General features: G+C 43.0%; 1 protein-coding gene across 2 annotated transcripts in view; it reads left to right on the top strand.

Moving 5' to 3' along the window:
• The window catches only part of galnt12 (UDP-N-acetyl-alpha-D-galactosamine:polypeptide N-acetylgalactosaminyltransferase 12), a 51780-nt gene that overhangs the window by 4865 nt on the left and 24112 nt on the right, over positions 1-22803 (top strand). For both annotated transcript variants that reach the window (XR_009806397.1, XM_061897001.1), the window contains 5 exons: positions 1257-1426; positions 13607-13796; positions 13882-14067; positions 15511-15628; positions 21173-21349. Coding sequence is in view for 1 of the 2 variants with exons in the window: in XM_061897001.1 (XP_061752985.1) it covers positions 1257-1426; positions 13607-13796; positions 13882-14067; positions 15511-15628; positions 21173-21349 (841 nt within the window). In the remaining variant the exon portion in view is untranslated. The remainder of the gene's footprint in view (positions 1-1256; positions 1427-13606; positions 13797-13881; positions 14068-15510; positions 15629-21172; positions 21350-22803) is intronic.

Here is a 22803-nt window from a genome sequence, read left to right as displayed (position 1 = left end):
TTCTTCTGGTTTTTGTTCTTTTTCTTCTTCTTCTTGTTCTTGTTCTTCTTGTTCTCCTTTTTCTTGTTCTCTTTCTTTTTCTTGTTCTTGTTCTTGTTCTTCTTGTTCTTTTTCTTGTTCTTCTTCTTCTTCTGGTTCTCGTTCTTGTTCTTCTTGTTTTTGTTGTTCTTCTTCTTGTTCTTCTTCTTGTTGTTGTTGTTGTTCTTGTTCTTCTTTCTTTTCTACTTGTTCTGCTTCTTGTCATTATTATTCTTGTTCTTCTTCATGTTATGTTATGTTATGTTATGTTATGTTATTGTTCAGGGACGGCGTGGCGCAGTGGGAGAGTTGCCGTGCGCAACCCGAGGGTCCCTAGTTCAAATCCCACCTAGTACCAACCTCGTCACGTCCGTTGTGTCCTGAGCAAGACACTTCACCCTTGCTCCTGATGGGTGCTGGTTGGCGCCTTGCATGGCAGCTCCCTCCATTAGTGTGTGAATGTGTGTGTGAATGGGTAAATGTGGAAGTAGTGTCAAAGCGCTTTGAGTACCTTGAAGGTAGAAAAGCGCTATACAAGTACAACCCATTTATCATTTATTCTTGTTCTTCATCTTCTTGTTCTTCTTCATCTTGTTCTTGTTCTTGTTCTGCTTCTTCTTCTTGTTCTTCTTCTTCTACTTGTTCTTCTTCTTGTTCTTGTTTTTATTCTTCTCTTTCTTCTTGTTCTTGTTCTGCTTTTGTTATTGTTCTTCTTGTTCTTTTTCTTGTTCTTGTTCTTGTTCTTTTTCTTGTTCTCGTTCTTGTTCTTTTCAACTCATTCTTAACATTCAAATTTTTTACCATTTTCCCCCAAAAATCCGCATTTCCCAAAATTCCAAGAATTCCGTAATACCATTTCGCAATTTAGTATGTTCCAACTTCAACATTTCTCCACCAATTTGAAAAACTCCAACACCAACACCAACCATTTTAACTAATTCTGAACATTCAATTTTTTTTTGCCATTTTCCCCAAAATTCCTGCTTTTCCCCAAATTAACAATGAATGGGACATTTTTCAAACCTCCACAATTCCCACAGTTTTCATCTGATTCAAACCGTTCTAAATTTTTTCTTCCCCGAGGTTTGACTTTAACTTTGGCCTTTCCACGCATGGCAAAGAGGCTCGTGGGAAAGAGAGCCGGCCCAAAGAAAAAGGGTCCCAAGTTAAAAAAGTTGTATGTTTTAGTGTTTGGTGGGACTTGTTAGTGAATGTCTGCTCCTCCCTCCCCGCCGCAGCTGCCTGGACTTGCACTACGACTACACCTCCCTGCCCACCACCTCCGTGGTCATTGCCTTCTACAACGAGGCCTGGTCCACGCTGCTCAGGACCGTCCACAGCGTCCTGGAGACGTCTCCGGACATCCTGCTGAAGGAGCTGGTGCTGGTGGACGACTACAGCGACAGAGGTGACGCCAAAACACCGCGGCACCGGAAATTCATATCCGCGAAAAACTCATTCTTATTTATAAATATCAAAACAATTTTGTTGTGGTTTGTGCAGCCCTTTGAGACACTAGTGATTTAAGGCTATATAAAGGAGCGCTAATAGCCGACAACTAGCGCTAGTAGCTAGTTGACAAATAGTGGTGTAATCGCTGAAAACCAGCGCGTTAATCGTTAGCTGACAACTAGCGCGACGCTACTAGCTAGGTGACAATTGTGCATTAATCGTAAGCTGAGAACTACCGCTCCTGTTGTAATTGCTAGCTGACAACGAATGTGCTAATCACTAGCTGGCAACTAACGTTCTAATCGCTAGATGACAACAAGCGTGCTAACTGACAACGAGCATGTCAATTCACCATTGTGGGGACATAAAAGTCTCTCCTGTTGTAATTACTAGCTGACAACGAATGTGCTAATCACTAGCTGGCAACTAACGTTCTAATCGTTAGCTGACAACAAGCGTGCTAACTGACAACGATCATGTCAATTCACCATTGTGGGGACACAAGTCTCTCATATTGTAATTACTATCTGACAACAAATGTGCTAATCGCTAGCTGGCAACTAACATGCTAATCGCTAGCTGACAATAAGTGTGCTAACTGACAACGAGCATGTCTATACCCCACTGTGGGGACATAAAAGTCTCTCCTATTGTAATTACTAGCTGACAACTAATGTGCTAATCACTAGCTGGCAACTAACGTTCTAATCGCTAGATGACAACAAGCGTGCTAACTGACAACGAGCATGTCAATTCACCATTGTGGGGACATAAAAGTCTCTCCTGTTGTAATTACTAGCTGACAACGAATGTGCTAATCACTAGCTGGCAACTAACGTTCTAATCGTTAGCTGACAACAAGCGTGCTAACTGACAACGATCATGTCAATTCACCATTGTGGGGACACAAGTCTCTCCTATTGTAATTACTATCTGACAACAAATGTGCTAATCGCTAGCTGGCAACTAACATGCTAATCGCTAGCTGACAATAAGTGTGCTAACTGACAACGAGCATGTCTATACCCCACTGTGGGGACATAAAAGTCTCTCCTATTGTAATTACTAGCTGACAACTAATGTGCTAATCGCTAGCTGGCAACTAACGTGCTAATCGCTAGCTGACAACAAGCGTGCTAGCTGACAACGATCATGTCAATTCACCATTGTGGGGACATAAAAGTCTCTCCTATTGTAATTACTAGCTGACAACAAATTTTCTAATCGCTAGCTGGCAACTAACGTGCTAATCGCTAGCTGACAACAAGCGTGCTAACTGACAACGATCATGTCAATTCACCATTGTGGGGACATAAGTCTCTCATATTGTAATTACTGTCTGACAACTAATGCGCTAATCGCTAGCTGACAACTAACGTGCTAATCGTTAGCTGACAATAAGCATGCTAACTGACAACGAGCATGTCTATACCCCACTGTGGGGACATAAAAGTCTCTCCTATTGTAATTACTAGCTGACAACTAATGTGCTAATCGCTAGCTGGCAACTAACATGCTAATCGCTAGCTGACAACAAGCGTGCTAGCTGACAACGAGCATGTGAATTCACCATTGTGGGGACATAAAAGTCTCTCCTATTGTAATTACTATCTGACAACTAATTTTCTAATCGCTAGCTGGCAACTAATGTGCTAATCGCTAGCTGACAACAAGCGTGCTAACTGACAACGATCATGTCAATTCACCATTGTGGGGACACAAGTCTCTCATATTGTAATTACTATCTGACAACTAATGCGCTAATCGCTAGCTGGCAACTAACATGCTAATCGCTAGCTGACAATAAGCTTGCTAACTGACAACGAGCATGTCTATACCCCACTGTGGGGACATAAAAGTCTCCTATTGTAATTACTAGCTGACAACTAATGCGCTAATCGCTAGCTGGCAACTAACGTGCTAATCGCTAGCTGACAACAAGCGTGCTAACTGACAACGATCATGTAAATTCACCACTGTGGGGACATAAAAGTCTCTCCTGTTGTAATTACTATCCGACAACTAATGCGCTAATCGCTAGCTGACAACTAACGTGCTAATCGTTAGCTGACAACAAGCGTGCTAACTGACAACGATCATGTCAATTCACCATTGTGGGGACATAAGTCTCTCATATTGTAATTACTATCTGACAACTAATGCGCTAATCGCTAGCTGACAACTAACGTGCTAATCGTTAGCTGACAAAAGCATGCTAACTGACAATGAGCATGTCTATACCCCACTGTGGGGACATAAAAGTCTCTCCTATTGTAATTACTATCTGACAACTAATGCGCTAATCGCTAGCTGACAACTAACGTGCTAATCGTTAGCTGACAATAAGCATGCCAACTGACAATGAGCATATTTATACCCCACTGTGGGGACATAAAAGTCTCTCCTATTGTAATTACTAGCTGACAACAAATGTGCTAATCGCTAGCTGGCAACTAACGTGCTAATCGCTAGCTGACAACAAGCGTGCTAACTGACAACGAGCATGTCTATACCCCACTGTGGGGACATAAAAGTCTCCTATTGTAATTACTAGCTGACAACTAATGCCCTAATCGCTAGCTGGCAACTAACGTGCTAATCGCTAGCTGACAACAAGCGTGCTAACTGACAACGATCATGTAAATTCACCACTGTGGGGACATAAAAGTCTCTCCTGTTGTAATTACTACCCGACAACTAATGCGCTAATCGCTAGCTGACAACTAACGTGCTAATCATTAGCTGACAACAAGCGTGCTAACTGACAATGATCATGTCAATTCACCATTGTGGGGACATAAGTTTCTCATATTGTAATTACTATCTGACAACTAATGTGCTAATCGCTAGCTGGCAACTAACGTGCTAATCGCTAGCTGACAACAAGTGTGCTAACTGACAACGATCATGTCAATTCACCATTGTGGGGACATAAGTCTCTCATATTGTAATTACTAGCTGACAACTCATGCGGTAATCGCTAGCTGGCAACTAACATGCTAATCGCTAGCTGACAATAAGCATGCTAACTGACAACGAGCATGTCTATACCCCACTGTGGGGACAAAAAAGTCTCTCCTGTTGTAATTACTAGCTGACAACTAACGTGCTAATCGCTAGCTGACAATAAGCATGCTAACTGACAACGAGCTTGTCTATTCCCCACTGTGGGGACATAAATTTCTCTCCTGTTGTAATTACTAGCTGACAACTCATGTGCTAATCGCTAGCTGACAACTAACGTGCTAATCGTTAGCTGACAATAAGCTTGCTAACTGACAACGAGCATGTCTATTCCCCACTGTGGGGACATAAAAGTCTCTCCTATTGTAATTACTAGCTGACAACTAATACGCTAATTGCTAGCTGACAACTAACATGCTAATCGCTAGCTGACAATAAGCATGCTAACTGACAACGAGCATGTCTATTCCCCACTGTGGGGACATAAAAGTCTCTCCTGTTGTAATTACTATCTGACAACTAATGCGCTAATCGCTAGCTGAAAACTAACATGCTAATCGCTAGCTGACAACTAACGTGCTAATCGTTAGCTGACAATAAGCGTGCTACCTGACAACGAGCAAGTCTATACCCCACTGTGGGGACATAAAAGTCTCTCCTGTTGTAATTACTATCTGACAACTAATGCGCTAATCGCTAGCTGACAACTAACATGCTAATCGCCAGCTGACAATAAGCATGCTAACTGACAACGAGCATGTCTATTCCCCACTGTGGGGACAAAAGAGTCTCTCCTGTTGTAATTACTAGCTCACAACTAATGTGCTAATCGCTAGCTGGCAACAAACGTGCTAATCGCTAGCTGACAATAAGCGTGCTAACTGACAACGAGCATGTCTATACCCCATTGTGGGGACATAAATGTCTCTCCTATTGTAATTACTAGCTGACAACTAATGCGCTAATCGCTAGCTGGCAACAAGCATGCTAATCGCTAGCTGACAATAAGCTTGCTAACTGACAACGAGCATGTCTATACCACACTGTGGGGACATAAAAGTCTCTGCTGTTGTAATTACTATCTGACAACTAATGCGCTAATCGCTAGCTGACAACAAGCGTGCTAACTGACAACGAACATGTGAAGTCACCATTTTGGGGACATAAAAGTCTCTCCTGTTATAATTACTAGCTGACAACAAATGTGCTAATCGTTAGCTGACAATAAGCATGCTAACTGACAATGAACATGTCTATACCCCACTGTGGGGACATAAAAGTCTTATTGTAATTACTAGCTGACAACTAATGCGCTAATCGCTAGCTGGCAACTAACATGCTAATCGCTAGCTGACAACAAGCGTGCTAGCTGACAACGAGCATGTGAATTCACCATTGTGGGGACATAAAAGTCTCTCATATTGTAATTACTATCTGACAACAAATGTGCTAATCGCTAGCTGGCAACTAACATGCTAATCGCTAGCTGACAACAAGCGTGCTAGCTGACAACGAGCATGTGAATTCACCATTGTGGGGACATAAAAGTCTCTCATATTGTAATTACTATCTGACAACAAATGTGCTAATCGCTAGCTGGCAACTAACGTGCTAATCGTTAGCTGACAACAAGCGTGCTAACTGACAACGATCATGTCAATTCACCATTGTGGGGACACAAGTCTCTCCTATTGTAATTACTAGCTGACAACTAATTCTCTAATCGCTAGCTGGCAACTAACGTGCTAATCGCTAGCTGACAACAAGCGTGCTAGCTGACAACGAGCATGTGAATTCACCATTGTGGGGACATAAAAGTCTCTCATATTGTAATTACTATCTGACAACAAATGTGCTAATCGCTAGCTGGCAACTAACGTGCTAATCGTTAGCTGACAACAAGCGTGCTAACTGACAACGATCATGTCAATTCACCATTGTGGGGACACAAGTCTCTCCTATTGTAATTACTAGCTGACAACTAATTCTCTAATCGCTAGCTGGCAACTAACGTGCTAATCGCTAGCTGACAACAAGCGTGCTAACTGACAACGAGCATGTGAATTCACCATTGTGGGGACATAAAAGTCTCTCCTATTGTAATTACTAGCTGACAACTAATGCGCTAATCGCTAGCTGACAACAAGCGTGCTAGCTGACAACGAGCATGTCTATTCCCCACTGTGGGGACATAAAAGTCTCTCCTGTTGTAATTACTATCTGACAACTAATGCGCTAATCGCTAGCTGACAACTAACATGCTAATCGCCAGCTGACAATAAGCATGCTAACTGACAACGAGCATGTCTATTCCCCACTGTGGGGACAAAAGAGTCTCTCCTGTTGTAATTACTAGCTCACAACTAATGTGCTAATCGCTAGCTGGCAACAAACGTGCTAATCGCTAGCTGACAATAAGCGTGCTAACTGACAACGAGCATGTCTATACCCCATTGTGGGGACATAAATGTCTCTCCTATTGTAATTACTAGCTGACAACTAATGCGCTAATCGCTAGCTGGCAACAAGCATGCTAATCGCTAGCTGACAATAAGCTTGCTAACTGACAACGAGCATGTCTATACCACACTGTGGGGACATAAAAGTCTCTGCTGTTGTAATTACTATCTGACAACTAATGCGCTAATCGCTAGCTGACAACAAGCGTGCTAACTGACAACGAACATGTGAAGTCACCATTTTGGGGACATAAAAGTCTCTCCTGTTATAATTACTAGCTGACAACAAATGTGCTAATCGTTAGCTGACAATAAGCATGCTAACTGACAATGAACATGTCTATACCCCACTGTGGGGACATAAAAGTCTTATTGTAATTACTAGCTGACAACTAATGCGCTAATCGCTAGCTGGCAACTAACATGCTAATCGCTAGCTGACAACAAGCGTGCTAGCTGACAACGAGCATGTGAATTCACCATTGTGGGGACATAAAAGTCTCTCATATTGTAATTACTATCTGACAACAAATGTGCTAATCGCTAGCTGGCAACTAACGTGCTAATCGTTAGCTGACAACAAGCGTGCTAACTGACAACGATCATGTCAATTCACCATTGTGGGGACACAAGTCTCTCCTATTGTAATTACTAGCTGACAACTAATTCTCTAATCGCTAGCTGGCAACTAACGTGCTAATCGCTAGCTGACAACAAGCGTGCTAGCTGACAACGAGCATGTGAATTCACCATTGTGGGGACATAAAAGTCTCTCATATTGTAATTACTATCTGACAACAAATGTGCTAATCGCTAGCTGGCAACTAACGTGCTAATCGTTAGCTGACAACAAGCGTGCTAACTGACAACGATCATGTCAATTCACCATTGTGGGGACACAAGTCTCTCCTATTGTAATTACTAGCTGACAACTAATTCTCTAATCGCTAGCTGGCAACTAACGTGCTAATCGCTAGCTGACAACAAGCGTGCTAACTGACAACGAGCATGTGAATTCACCATTGTGGGGACATAAAAGTCTCTCCTATTGTAATTACTAGCTGACAACTAATGCGCTAATCGCTAGCTGACAACAAGCGTGCTAGCTGACAACGAGCATGTCTATTCCCCACTGTGGGGACATAAAAGTCTCTCCTGTTGTAATTACTATCTGACAACTAATGCGCTAATCGCTAGCTGACAACTAACATGCTAATCGCCAGCTGACAATAAGCATGCTAACTGACAACGAGCATGTCTATTCCCCACTGTGGGGACAAAAGAGTCTCTCCTGTTGTAATTACTAGCTCACAACTAATGTGCTAATCGCTAGCTGGCAACAAACGTGCTAATCGCTAGCTGACAATAAGCGTGCTAACTGACAACGAGCATGTCTATACCCCATTGTGGGGACATAAATGTCTCTCCTATTGTAATTACTAGCTGACAACTAATGCGCTAATCGCTAGCTGGCAACAAGCATGCTAATCGCTAGCTGACAATAAGCTTGCTAACTGACAACGAGCATGTCTATACCACACTGTGGGGACATAAAAGTCTCTGCTGTTGTAATTACTATCTGACAACTAATGCGCTAATCGCTAGCTGACAACAAGCGTGCTAACTGACAACGAACATGTGAAGTCACCATTTTGGGGACATAAAAGTCTCTCCTGTTATAATTACTAGCTGACAACAAATGTGCTAATCGTTAGCTGACAATAAGCATGCTAACTGACAATGAACATGTCTATACCCCACTGTGGGGACATAAAAGTCTTATTGTAATTACTAGCTGACAACTAATGCGCTAATCGCTAGCTGGCAACTAACATGCTAATCGCTAGCTGACAACAAGCGTGCTAGCTGACAACGAGCATGTGAATTCACCATTGTGGGGACATAAAAGTCTCTCATATTGTAATTACTATCTGACAACAAATGTGCTAATCGCTAGCTGGCAACTAACGTGCTAATCGTTAGCTGACAACAAGCGTGCTAACTGACAACGATCATGTCAATTCACCATTGTGGGGACACAAGTCTCTCCTATTGTAATTACTAGCTGACAACTAATTCTCTAATCGCTAGCTGGCAACTAACGTGCTAATCGCTAGCTGACAACAAGCGTGCTAGCTGACAACGAGCATGTGAATTCACCATTGTGGGGACATAAAAGTCTCTCATATTGTAATTACTATCTGACAACAAATGTGCTAATCGCTAGCTGGCAACTAACGTGCTAATCGTTAGCTGACAACAAGCGTGCTAACTGACAACGATCATGTCAATTCACCATTGTGGGGACACAAGTCTCTCCTATTGTAATTACTAGCTGACAACTAATTCTCTAATCGCTAGCTGGCAACTAACGTGCTAATCGCTAGCTGACAACAAGCGTGCTAACTGACAACGAGCATGTGAATTCACCATTGTGGGGACATAAAAGTCTCTCCTATTGTAATTACTAGCTGACAACTAATGCGCTAATCGCTAGCTGACAACAAGCGTGCTAGCTGACAACGAGCATGTCTATTCCCCACTGTGGGGACATAAAAGTCTCTCCTGTTGTAATTACTATCTGACAACTAATGCGCTAATCGCTAGCTGACAACTAACATGCTAATCGCCAGCTGACAATAAGCATGCTAACTGACAACGAGCATGTCTATTCCCCACTGTGGGGACAAAAGAGTCTCTCCTGTTGTAATTACTAGCTCACAACTAATGTGCTAATCGCTAGCTGGCAACAAACGTGCTAATCGCTAGCTGACAATAAGCGTGCTAACTGACAACGAGCATGTCTATACCCCATTGTGGGGACATAAATGTCTCTCCTATTGTAATTACTAGCTGACAACTAATGCGCTAATCGCTAGCTGGCAACAAGCATGCTAATCGCTAGCTGACAATAAGCTTGCTAACTGACAACGAGCATGTCTATACCACACTGTGGGGACATAAAAGTCTCTGCTGTTGTAATTACTATCTGACAACTAATGCGCTAATCGCTAGCTGACAACAAGCGTGCTAACTGACAACGAACATGTGAAGTCACCATTTTGGGGACATAAAAGTCTCTCCTGTTATAATTACTAGCTGACAACAAATGTGCTAATCGTTAGCTGACAATAAGCATGCTAACTGACAATGAACATGTCTATACCCCACTGTGGGGACATAAAAGTCTTATTGTAATTACTAGCTGACAACTAATGCGCTAATCGCTAGCTGGCAACTAACATGCTAATCGCTAGCTGACAACAAGCGTGCTAGCTGACAACGAGCATGTGAATTCACCATTGTGGGGACATAAAAGTCTCTCATATTGTAATTACTATCTGACAACAAATGTGCTAATCGCTAGCTGGCAACTAACGTGCTAATCGTTAGCTGACAACAAGCGTGCTAACTGACAACGATCATGTCAATTCACCATTGTGGGGACACAAGTCTCTCCTATTGTAATTACTAGCTGACAACTAATTCTCTAATCGCTAGCTGGCAACTAACGTGCTAATCGCTAGCTGACAACAAGCGTGCTAGCTGACAACGAGCATGTGAATTCACCATTGTGGGGACATAAAAGTCTCTCATATTGTAATTACTATCTGACAACAAATGTGCTAATCGCTAGCTGGCAACTAACGTGCTAATCGTTAGCTGACAACAAGCGTGCTAACTGACAACGATCATGTCAATTCACCATTGTGGGGACACAAGTCTCTCCTATTGTAATTACTAGCTGACAACTAATTCTCTAATCGCTAGCTGGCAACTAACGTGCTAATCGCTAGCTGACAACAAGCGTGCTAACTGACAACGAGCATGTGAATTCACCATTGTGGGGACATAAAAGTCTCTCCTATTGTAATTACTAGCTGACAACTAATGCGCTAATCGCTAGCTGACAACAAGCGTGCTAGCTGACAACGAGCATGTCTATTCCCCACTGTGGGGACATAAAAGTCTCTCCTGTTGTAATTACTATCTGACAACTAATGCGCTAATCGCTAGCTGACAACTAACATGCTAATCGCCAGCTGACAATAAGCATGCTAACTGACAACGAGCATGTCTATTCCCCACTGTGGGGACAAAAGAGTCTCTCCTGTTGTAATTACTAGCTCACAACTAATGTGCTAATCGCTAGCTGGCAACAAACGTGCTAATCGCTAGCTGACAATAAGCGTGCTAACTGACAACGAGCATGTCTATACCCCATTGTGGGGACATAAATGTCTCTCCTATTGTAATTACTAGCTGACAACTAATGCGCTAATCGCTAGCTGGCAACAAGCATGCTAATCGCTAGCTGACAATAAGCTTGCTAACTGACAACGAGCATGTCTATACCACACTGTGGGGACATAAAAGTCTCTGCTGTTGTAATTACTATCTGACAACTAATGCGCTAATCGCTAGCTGACAACAAGCGTGCTAACTGACAACGAACATGTGAAGTCACCATTTTGGGGACATAAAAGTCTCTCCTGTTATAATTACTAGCTGACAACAAATGTGCTAATCGTTAGCTGACAATAAGCATGCTAACTGACAATGAACATGTCTATACCCCACTGTGGGGACATAAAAGTCTTATTGTAATTACTAGCTGACAACTAATGCGCTAATCGCTAGCTGGCAACTAACATGCTAATCGCTAGCTGACAACAAGCGTGCTAGCTGACAACGAGCATGTGAATTCACCATTGTGGGGACATAAAAGTCTCTCATATTGTAATTACTATCTGACAACAAATGTGCTAATCGCTAGCTGGCAACTAACGTGCTAATCGTTAGCTGACAACAAGCGTGCTAACTGACAACGATCATGTCAATTCACCATTGTGGGGACACAAGTCTCTCCTATTGTAATTACTAGCTGACAACTAATTCTCTAATCGCTAGCTGGCAACTAACGTGCTAATCGCTAGCTGACAACAAGCGTGCTAGCTGACAACGAGCATGTGAATTCACCATTGTGGGGACATAAAAGTCTCTCATATTGTAATTACTATCTGACAACAAATGTGCTAATCGCTAGCTGGCAACTAACGTGCTAATCGTTAGCTGACAACAAGCGTGCTAACTGACAACGATCATGTCAATTCACCATTGTGGGGACACAAGTCTCTCCTATTGTAATTACTAGCTGACAACTAATTCTCTAATCGCTAGCTGGCAACTAACGTGCTAATCGCTAGCTGACAACAAGCGTGCTAACTGACAACGAGCATGTGAATTCACCATTGTGGGGACATAAAAGTCTCTCCTATTGTAATTACTAGCTGACAACTAATGCGCTAATCGCTAGCTGACAACAAGCGTGCTAGCTGACAACGAGCATGTCTATTCCCCACTGTGGGGACATAAAAGTCTCTCCTGTTGTAATTACTATCTGACAACTAATGCGCTAATCGCTAGCTGACAACTAACATGCTAATCGCCAGCTGACAATAAGCATGCTAACTGACAACGAGCATGTCTATTCCCCACTGTGGGGACAAAAGAGTCTCTCCTGTTGTAATTACTAGCTCACAACTAATGTGCTAATCGCTAGCTGGCAACAAACGTGCTAATCGCTAGCTGACAATAAGCGTGCTAACTGACAACGAGCATGTCTATACCCCATTGTGGGGACATAAATGTCTCTCCTATTGTAATTACTAGCTGACAACTAATGCGCTAATCGCTAGCTGGCAACAAGCATGCTAATCGCTAGCTGACAATAAGCTTGCTAACTGACAACGAGCATGTCTATACCACACTGTGGGGACATAAAAGTCTCTGCTGTTGTAATTACTATCTGACAACTAATGCGCTAATCGCTAGCTGACAACAAGCGTGCTAACTGACAACGAACATGTGAAGTCACCATTTTGGGGACATAAAAGTCTCTCCTGTTATAATTACTAGCTGACAACAAATGTGCTAATCGTTAGCTGACAATAAGCATGCTAACTGACAATGAACATGTCTATACCCCACTGTGGGGACATAAAAGTCTTATTGTAATTACTAGCTGACAACTAATGCGCTAATCGCTAGCTGGCAACTAACATGCTAATCGCTAGCTGACAACAAGCGTGCTAGCTGACAACGAGCATGTGAATTCACCATTGTGGGGACATAAAAGTCTCTCATATTGTAATTACTATCTGACAACAAATGTGCTAATCGCTAGCTGGCAACTAACGTGCTAATCGTTAGCTGACAACAAGCGTGCTAACTGACAACGATCATGTCAATTCACCATTGTGGGGACACAAGTCTCTCCTATTGTAATTACTAGCTGACAACTAATTCTCTAATCGCTAGCTGGCAACTAACGTGCTAATCGCTAGCTGACAACAAGCGTGCTAACTGACAACGAGCATGTGAATTCACCATTGTGGGGACATAAAAGTCTCTCCTGTTGTAATTACTAGCTGACAACTAATGCGCTAATCGCTAGCTGACAACAAGCGTGCTAGCTGACAACGAGCATGTCTATTCCCCACTGTGGGGACATAAAAGTCTCTCCTGTTGTAATTACTAGCTCACAACTCATGTGCTAATCGCTAGCTGGCAACCAGGGCGCCAGTTGTTGGCATGGCAACCAGAGTGCCAACCCCAATTCATGTATTCACATTGATGACAGTGTTTCAACACATTTGGGGACACAAATAAATGTATAACAAAAAAATGTTTCCTCCCCCCCGGGCCTGCAGCCCACCTGAAAGCACCACTGGAGAGGTACCTGTCGGGCCTGAGGAAGGTGCGCCTGGTGCGTGCCACCAAGAGGCAGGGCCTGGTGCGCGCCCGCCTGCTGGGAGCCTCCATCGCCACGGGCGACGTGCTGACCTTCCTGGACTGCCACTGCGAGTGTCACCAGGGCTGGCTGGAGCCCCTCCTCCAAAGGTAGGGAAGGCCCCCCCCCCCCCCGACCTCGGCCCCCACCTTGTCGCTTTTTGTTTTTTCACGTGTGCCCTCGGCCCGCCGCCAGGATCAAAGAGAAGCCGTCGGCCGTGGTGTGTCCCATCATCGACTCCATCGACTGGAACACCTTCGAGTACTTGGGCCACGCGGGCGAGCCCAACATCGGGGGCTTTGACTGGCGGCTGGTCTTCACCTGGCACAGCATCCCCCCGTCAGAGAAGGCACGCCGCCTTTCGCCTACTGATGTCATCAGGTGAGCTCGCCACTCTTTATCCCGTCCGGTGTCCGCTCGGCTCCAATCAAGCCTCCCGGTTGCTATGGAAACTCTTTAGTCTTTTTTTGACACTGAGTTTACGTAACTGAATTTTTTGTATTGAATGTTGGGAACTGAATTTATTTAACTCATGCTGACAATTTTATTTTAAAAAATTCAGTGTAATACAAATTCAGTTAGAAAAAATCATTGTTTAAAAATTCAGTGTAAAAATAAAATCAGTGTAAAAAAAAATGTTTTACTAAATTTTTATAACCCAAATTTTTTTACACTGAATTTTTATACCCTGAATTTATTTATACTATTTTCTTTATACACAGATTTCTTTACACTGAATTTTTTATATTGAATTTTTATAAACTGAATATTTTTACACTGAAATTTTTTATACTGAATTTTTATAAACTGAATATTTTTACACTAAATTTTTTATACACTCAATTTTTACACACTGATCTTTTTTAACATTTAATTTTTATACACTGAATCTTTTTACACTGAATTTTTTTTACACAGATTTTTTTACACTGAATTATTTTATACTGAATTTTTATAAACTGAATATTTTTACACTGAATTTTTTATACACTCAATTTTTATACACTTATCTTTTTTAACATTTAATTTTTATACACTGAATCTTTTTACACTCAATTTGTATACACTTAATTTATTTGCGCTGATTTTATTATTTTACACTGAATTTTTTTTACACTGAATTTTTACACACTGAACTTTTTAACTCTCAATTTTTTTATACTGAAATTTTATACACTGAATCTTTTTACACTGAATTTTTATACACTAAATTTATTTACGCTGATTTTATTATTTTACACTGAATTTTTTTTACACTGAATTGTTTATACACTGAACTTTTTACCCTCAATTTTTCTAAACTGAAATTTTATACATTGAATCTTTTTACACTGAATTTTTATACACTGATCTTTTTTGACATTTAATTTTTACACATTAAATCTTTTTACACAGAATTTTTATACATTGAATTTTTTTACACTAAATTTATTTACACAGATTTTTTTTTTACACTGAATTTTTATACACTGAATCTTTTTCCAATGAATTTTTTTTACACTGAACTTTTTTACACTCAATGTTTGTATACTGAATTTTTATACACTGAATCTTTTCACACTTAATTTTTATACACTCAATTTATTTACACTGATTTTATTTTTTACACTGAATTTTTATACACCTAATCTTTACATAATCTATAAATAGTCTGTCTGCGTTAGCACTTATAATAACAATATCTCTAATACTTCTCACTAAATGTAAACAGAGTATTCTAGGTGCGTTTGGATTATTTATTGAGTTTTATGGGCGGAATAGACAAACGGACACTACACACTTCAAAGTGAGTCATCCTTCACACGATTTCTTCCACGCCCTCAGGTCTCCGACGATGGCTGGTGGTTTGCTCTCCATCGACAAGAAGTATTTCCACTACCTGGGGACGTACGACACTGGAATGGAGGTGTGGGGAGGAGAGAACCTGGAGATGTCCTTCAGGGTAAGAGGAGTGTTTTGACTCTCGGGAGATGCATTAGCATTAGCTTATAGCTAGGACAGTGCGGAGGAATTCTGCTCAGTGGCCTAGTGGTTAGAGTGTCCGCCCTGAGTTCAAACCCTGGCCGAGTCATACCAAAGACCATACAAATGGGAGCCATTACCTCCCTGCTTGGCACTCAGCATCAAGGGTTGGAATTGGGGGTTGAATCAACAAAAATGATTCCCGGGTGTGGCCACCGCTGCTGCTCACTGCTCCCCTCACCTCCCAGGGGGTGAACAAGGAAGATGGGTCAAATGCAGAGGATAATTTCGCCACACCTAGTGTGTGTGTGTGACAATCATTGGTACTTTACGTAGCAGTACTACATAGCAGTGTGTTCAAAAACAAGGAAAAAAAATACAAAAATGAGGGGTATTTTATTTGAACTAAGCAAAATTATCTGCCAATAGAACAAGAAAATTCGGCTGTCACGGCTTTCCAAAACAAGTATCAGGATCAAACATTACGGGGAGACACAACAGGATTAAACATTACAGGGAGACAGAACGGGATCACACATAACAGGGAGACAGAACAGGATCAAACATTACAGGGAGACAGAACAGGATCAAACATTACAGGGAGACAGAACGGGATCACACATAACAGGGAGACAGAACAGGATCAAACATTACAGGGAGACAGAACAGGATCAAACATTACAGGGAGACAGAACAGGATCACACATAACAGGGAGACAGAACAGGATCAAACATTACAGGAAGACAGAACAGGATTGAACATTACAGGGAGACAGAACAGGATCAAACATTACAGGGAGACAGAACAGGATCAAATATTACAGGGAGACGGAACAGGATCACACATAACAGGGAGACAGAACAGGATCAAACATTGCGGGGAGACAGAACAGGATCAAACATTACAGGGAGACAGAACAGGATCAAACATTACAGGGAGACAGAACAGGATTGAACATTACAGGGAGACAGAACAGGATCAAACATTACAGGGAGACAGAACAGGATCAAATATTACAGGGAGACGGAACAGGATCACACATAACAGGGAGACAGAACAGGATCAAACATTACAGGGAGACAGAACAGGATCAAACATTACAGGGAGACAGAACAGGATCAAACATTACAGGGAGACAGAACAGGATCAAACATTACAGGGAGACAGAACAGGATTGAACATTACAGGGAGACAGAACAGAATCAAACATTACAGGGAGACAGAACAGGATCAAACATTTCAGAGAGACAGAACAGGATCAAACATTACAGGGAGACAGAACAGGATCAAACATTACATGGCGACAGAACAGGATCAAACATTACAGGGAGACGGAACAGGATCAAACATTACAGGGAGACAGAACAGGATCAAACATTACAGGGAGGCGGAACGGGATCAAACATTACAGGGAGGCGGAACGGGATCAAACATTACAGGTAGACAAAACAGGATCAAACATTACAGGGAGACAGAACAGGAGCAAACATAACAGGGAGACAGAACAGGATCAAACATTACAGGGAGACAAAACAGGATCAAACATAACAGGGAGACAGAACAGGATCAAACATTGCAGGAAGACAGAACAGGATCAAACATTACAGGGAGACAGAACAGGATCAAACATTACAGGAAGACAGAACTGGATCAAACATTGCAGGAAGACAGAACAGGATCAAACATTACAGGGAGACGGAACGGGATCAAACCTTACAGGGAGACAGAACAGGATCAAACATTACAGGGAGACAGAACAGGAGCAAACATTGCAGGGAGACAGAACAGGATCAAACATAACAGGGAGACAGAACAGGATCAAACATTACAGGGAGACAGAACAGGATTAAACATTACAGGGAGACGGAACAGGATCAAACATTACAGGGAGACGGAACGGGATCACACATAACAGGGAGACAGAACAGGATCAAACATTACAGGGAGACAGAACAGGATCAAACATTACAGGGAGACAGAACAGGATCACACATAACAGGGAGACAGAACAGGATCAAACATTACAGGAAGACAGAACAGGATTGAACATTACAGGGAGACAGAACAGGATCAAACATTACAGGGAGACAGAACAGGATCAAATATTACAGGGAGACGGAACAGGATCACACATAACAGGGAGACAGAACAGGATCAAACATTGCGGGGAGACAGAACAGGATCAAACATTACAGGGAGACAGAACAGGATCAAACATTACAGGGAGACAGAACAGGATTGAACATTACAGGGAGACAGAACAGGATCAAACATTACAGGGAGACAGAACAGGATCAAATATTACAGGGAGACGGAACAGGATCACACATAACAGGGAGACAGAACAGGATCAAACATTGCGGGGAGACAGAACAGGATCAAACATTACAGGGAGACAGAACAGGATCAAACATTACAGGGAGACAGAACAGGATCAAACATTACAGGGAGACAGAACAGGATTGAACATTACAGGGAGACAGAACAGAATCAAACATTACAGGGAGACAGAACAGGATCAAACATTTCAGAGAGACAGAACAGGATCAAACATTACAGGGAGACAGAACAGGATCAAACATTACATGGCGACAGAACAGGATCAAACATTACAGGGAGACGGAACAGGATCAAACATTACAGGGAGACAGAACAGGATCAAACATTACAGGGAGGCGGAACGGGATCAAACATTACAGGGAGTCGGAACGGGATCAAACATTACAGGTAGACAAAACAGGATCAAACATTACAGGGAGACAGAACAGGAGCAAACATAACAGGGAGACAGAACAGGATCAAACATTACAGGGAGACAAAACAGGATCAAACATAACAGGGAGACAGAACAGGATCAAACATTGCAGGAAGACAGAACAGGATCAAACATTACAGGGAGACAGAACAGGATCAAACATTACAGGAAGACAGAACTGGATCAAACATTGCAGGAAGACAGAACAGGATCAAACATTACAGGGAGACGGAACGGGATCAAACCTTACAGGGAGACAGAACAGGATCAAACATTACAGGGAGACAGAACAGGAGCAAACATTGCAGGGAGACAGAACAGGATCAAACATAACAGGGAGACAGAACAGGATCAAACATTACAGGGAGACAGAACAGGATTAAACATTACAGGGAGACGGAACAGGATCAAACATTACAGGGAGACGGAACAGGATCAAACAGTACAGGGAGACAGAACAGGATTGTTGACCTGTCTGCCAACTTCCGGCACCCCTTACAAAAAAGGTGAGATACAGGTAAACAACGGGGGGGATGAGGAAAAAAAGGGTCTAATAACCCATGAAAACAAGATGCAACGCTTATGTTGACATAACCCATGAAAACAAGATGCAACGCTTATGTTGACATTTCCTTTCTGCTTTGACAGCTGAGGGGATTGTAATGAGAGGAAGGTTACATTTAAAAAAATAATGTTAACTTTATTACATTTTCCTACTTGTCCTTATTTTCCATAGGTCATAAAAAACGTCAATTATCGATATCGGCCAATATTAAACCCTTCTATCGTGATACGGTTTTCAGCGTGTCGCTAGCTAACGTGGTGAAGCAGGTAAAGTTAAAGTACCAATGATTGTCACACAAATTTTTCCTCTGCATTTGATCCATCACCCTTGATCACCCCTTGGGAGGTGAGGGGAGCAGTGAGCAGCAGCGGGGGCTGCCCCCGGGAATAATTTTGGGTGATTTAACCCCCCAATTCCACCCCTTGATAGGATAGGATAGGGGTTCATGTGAATATGCCCATTGTCTTGGGTGTGCCGACGTAGTGTCCATAGGCCTGGGGCCGTTCTGCATGCAAGCAAAAGTTTGATTCCAGGTGTTGTTAAGAAGGGAGGGAGGTCAAAAGGGTCCATCATTGAGGAATCCTCCGTGGGATGTTGTCAGAACAGCCCGCTCCTGTTGTTGCAGCGTCAAGGCCATTCGAGGGAGTCAAATCGTAGATTAGGATTTTTGTCTTTCCGTGAGCAGACATTACAACAGCTTGTCTGTTCTATATGTCCATGCTGGCTCTCGTATCCAATTTTTCCCTTTTCAACCAGCTTTTATGATGTGATCCGTCTTGCGATTCAGTTCAGAAATCGCCCCAGTCTGTAATCCCACAGCCCGGCCCAAACCTTCCATTGCGACAAACGGCCTTTGGGTTCCTTAAGTGGCTGCCCTCGTCTTACCAATTTGACGATACACCTGAGCAAGGCCCAGCCCAATCAGCAGGGGGGTAATGGGTCCCATTTTTATAGTCTTTGGTATGACTAAGCCGGGGTATCAATCACTCAATCAATGTTTATTTATATAGCCCCAAATCACAAATGTCTCAAAGGACTGCACAAATCATTACGACTACAACATCCTCGGAAGAACCCACAAAAGGGCAAGGAAAACTCACACCCAGTGGGCAGGGAGAATTCACATCCAGTGGGACGCCAGTGACAATGCTGACTATGAGAAACCTTGGAGAGGACCTCAGATGTGGGCAACCCCCCCTCTCTAGGGGACCGAAAGCAATGGATGTCGAGCGGGTCCAACATGATACTGTGAAAGTTCAATCCATAGTGGCTCCAACACAGCCGCGAGAGTTCAGTTCAAGCGGATCCAAGACAGCAGCGAGAGTCCCGTCCACAGGAAACCATCTCAAGCGGATCAGCAGCGTAGAGACGTCCCCAACCGATACAGGCGAGCGGTCCATCCTGGGTCTCGACTCTGGACAGCCAGTACTTCATCCATGGTCATCGGACCGGACCCCCTCCACAAGGGAGGGGGGGACATAGGAGAAAGAAAAGAAGCGGCAGATCAACTGGTCTAAAAAGGAGGTCTATTTAAAGGCTAGAGTATACAGATGAGTTTTAAGGTGAGACTTAAATGCTTCTACTGAGGTAGCATCTCGAACTGTTACCGGGAGGGCATTCCAGAGTACTGGAGCCCGAACGGAAAACGCTCTATAGCCCGCAGACTTTTTTTGAGCTCTAGGAATCACTAATAAGCCGGAGTCTTTTGAACGCAGATTTCTTGCCGGGACATACGGTACAATACAATCGGCAACTCACGACCTACACATCTCAGGGCGGACACGGAGCGTGGCACTGCTAGTTTTTCCGCACACCAGCCAAGTGCAGGAAAAAGCTGCTGATGGTGTTTCTGACAGCTTTCTCCAATTATATGCTGTATTGCATTAAACTACTGTTTATTTGTACTACATTCCATTGTGTTGTTTTTCATGCCATAATCTTTATGTTTCTTTTTTAAATGGTTATGTTTTGGGTTAAATGGATTTCAACTCCTTCCAATACAGGTTTTTGAAAGTTGTAATTGCGACACGGACGCAACTTTCGTCTGGCGGCACGCTCCCAGGTAATTTTGAGTCGCCAATTACCCGAGCAGCATTTCAAACGCGGGCGTGCCTTCCCGTGTCTCAGGTTCTGGAAAAACGTGCGTCGGGTTTCAGGCGTCGGCGAAGCGGGGCTCGGTTAACCGGTTCTCTTCCACCCGCAGATCTGGCAGTGCGGCGGCAGCCTGGAGATCCACCCGTGCTCCCACGTGGGCCACGTCTTCCCCAAGAAGGCGCCGTACCCGCGCACCCAAGCCCTGGCCAACAGCGTGCGGGCCGCCGAAGTGTGGATGGACGAGCAGAAAAGGATCTACTACAACCGCAACCCCCACGCCAAAGTGGTGAGTCCGCCAACCATCCCCGCGCTCTCTGGCGATACATGAGCAGGGGCGGCCCAGGTGTGCCAACAGGTGTCACCCGCCTGTGGCGCCAAGGGGAGCGGCATGGTGTAATTAAGCCCTCGGGTCAGGTGGCGATCATTTCTCACCTCCTGTCCAGGAGAACACCCTCCGTGCCTCAACACACCACACAAACATACCGTCAATTCCAGACTTTTTCCCCAACGCTTTGAACTCTGCGGCTTATAAAACGGTGCGGCTACTTTATGGAATTTTCTTTGCTGACGGCCGTAAACCACACACACACACGCACAAAAATAATCAAAGCCGCTTCACGCCAAGGTTTGAGGAATATTTGTGTGAAATATTTGAAAGATGTTTTGGTGTGTAGCAGCCTTTAGTGATCCTGAGTCCTGACTCTCTGCTGTCACACGGCCATGTTGGCCCCGCCTCCTGTGGCCTCAGTATGACACCCGACCACAGCTCCTTTGTCGACAATCCTGGACTGATCCAACCTCTTTATCCCACTTTAAACAGCTTTCATGCACACTTTAACCCACTTTAAAGAGGTTTTGAGCAGACTTTATCCCACTTTAAAGAGGTTTCATGCACACTTTAAAGAGCGTCCATGCACACTTAAACCTTCTTTAGGGAGGTGTCATGCGCTCTTTATCCCACTTTAAATAGCTTTCATGCACACACTATCCCACTTTTAATAGGTTTCATGCACACTTTATCCCACTTTAAAGAGGTTTCATGCAGATTTTATCCCACTTTAAAGAGGTTTCATGCAGATTTTATCCCACTTTAAAGAGCTTTCATGCACACTTTAACCCACTTTAAAGAGGTTTCAAGCAGACTTTTCCCACTTTAAAGAGCTTTCATGCACACACTATCCCACTTTTAATAGGTTTCATGCACACTTTATCCCACTTTAAAGAGGTTTCATGCACACTTTAAAGAGCGTCCATGCACACTTTATCCTTCTTTAGGGAGGTGTCATGCGCTCTTTATCCCACTTTAAATAGCTTTCATGCACACACTATCCCACTTTTAATAGGTTTCATGCACACTTTATCCCACTTTAAAGAGGTTTCATGCAGATTTTATCCCACTTTAAAGAGGTTTCATGCAGATTTTATCCCACTTTAAAAATGTTTCATGCACACTTTAACCCACTTTAAAGAGCTTTCATGCACACTTTAACCCACTTTAAAGAGGTTTCAAGCAGACTTTTCCCACTTTAAAGAGCTTTCATGCACACACTATCCCACTTTTAATAGGTTTCATGCACACTTTATCCCACTTTAAAGAGGTTTCATGCAGATTTTATCCCACTTTAAAGAGGTTTCATGCACACTTTAACCCACTTTAAAGAGCTTTCATGCAGACTTTAACCCACTTTAAAGAGGTTTCAAGCAGACTTTTCCCACTTTAAAGAGCTTTCATGCACACTT

The sequence above is a fragment of the Nerophis ophidion genome, linkage group LG04 (assembly GCF_033978795.1).
Source record: "Nerophis ophidion isolate RoL-2023_Sa linkage group LG04, RoL_Noph_v1.0, whole genome shotgun sequence".
NCBI classification, from domain to species: domain Eukaryota; kingdom Metazoa; phylum Chordata; class Actinopteri; order Syngnathiformes; family Syngnathidae; genus Nerophis; species Nerophis ophidion.
The sequence above is the reverse complement of the archived record's forward strand: the minus strand, read 5'-3'. Positions and strand labels throughout refer to the sequence as shown.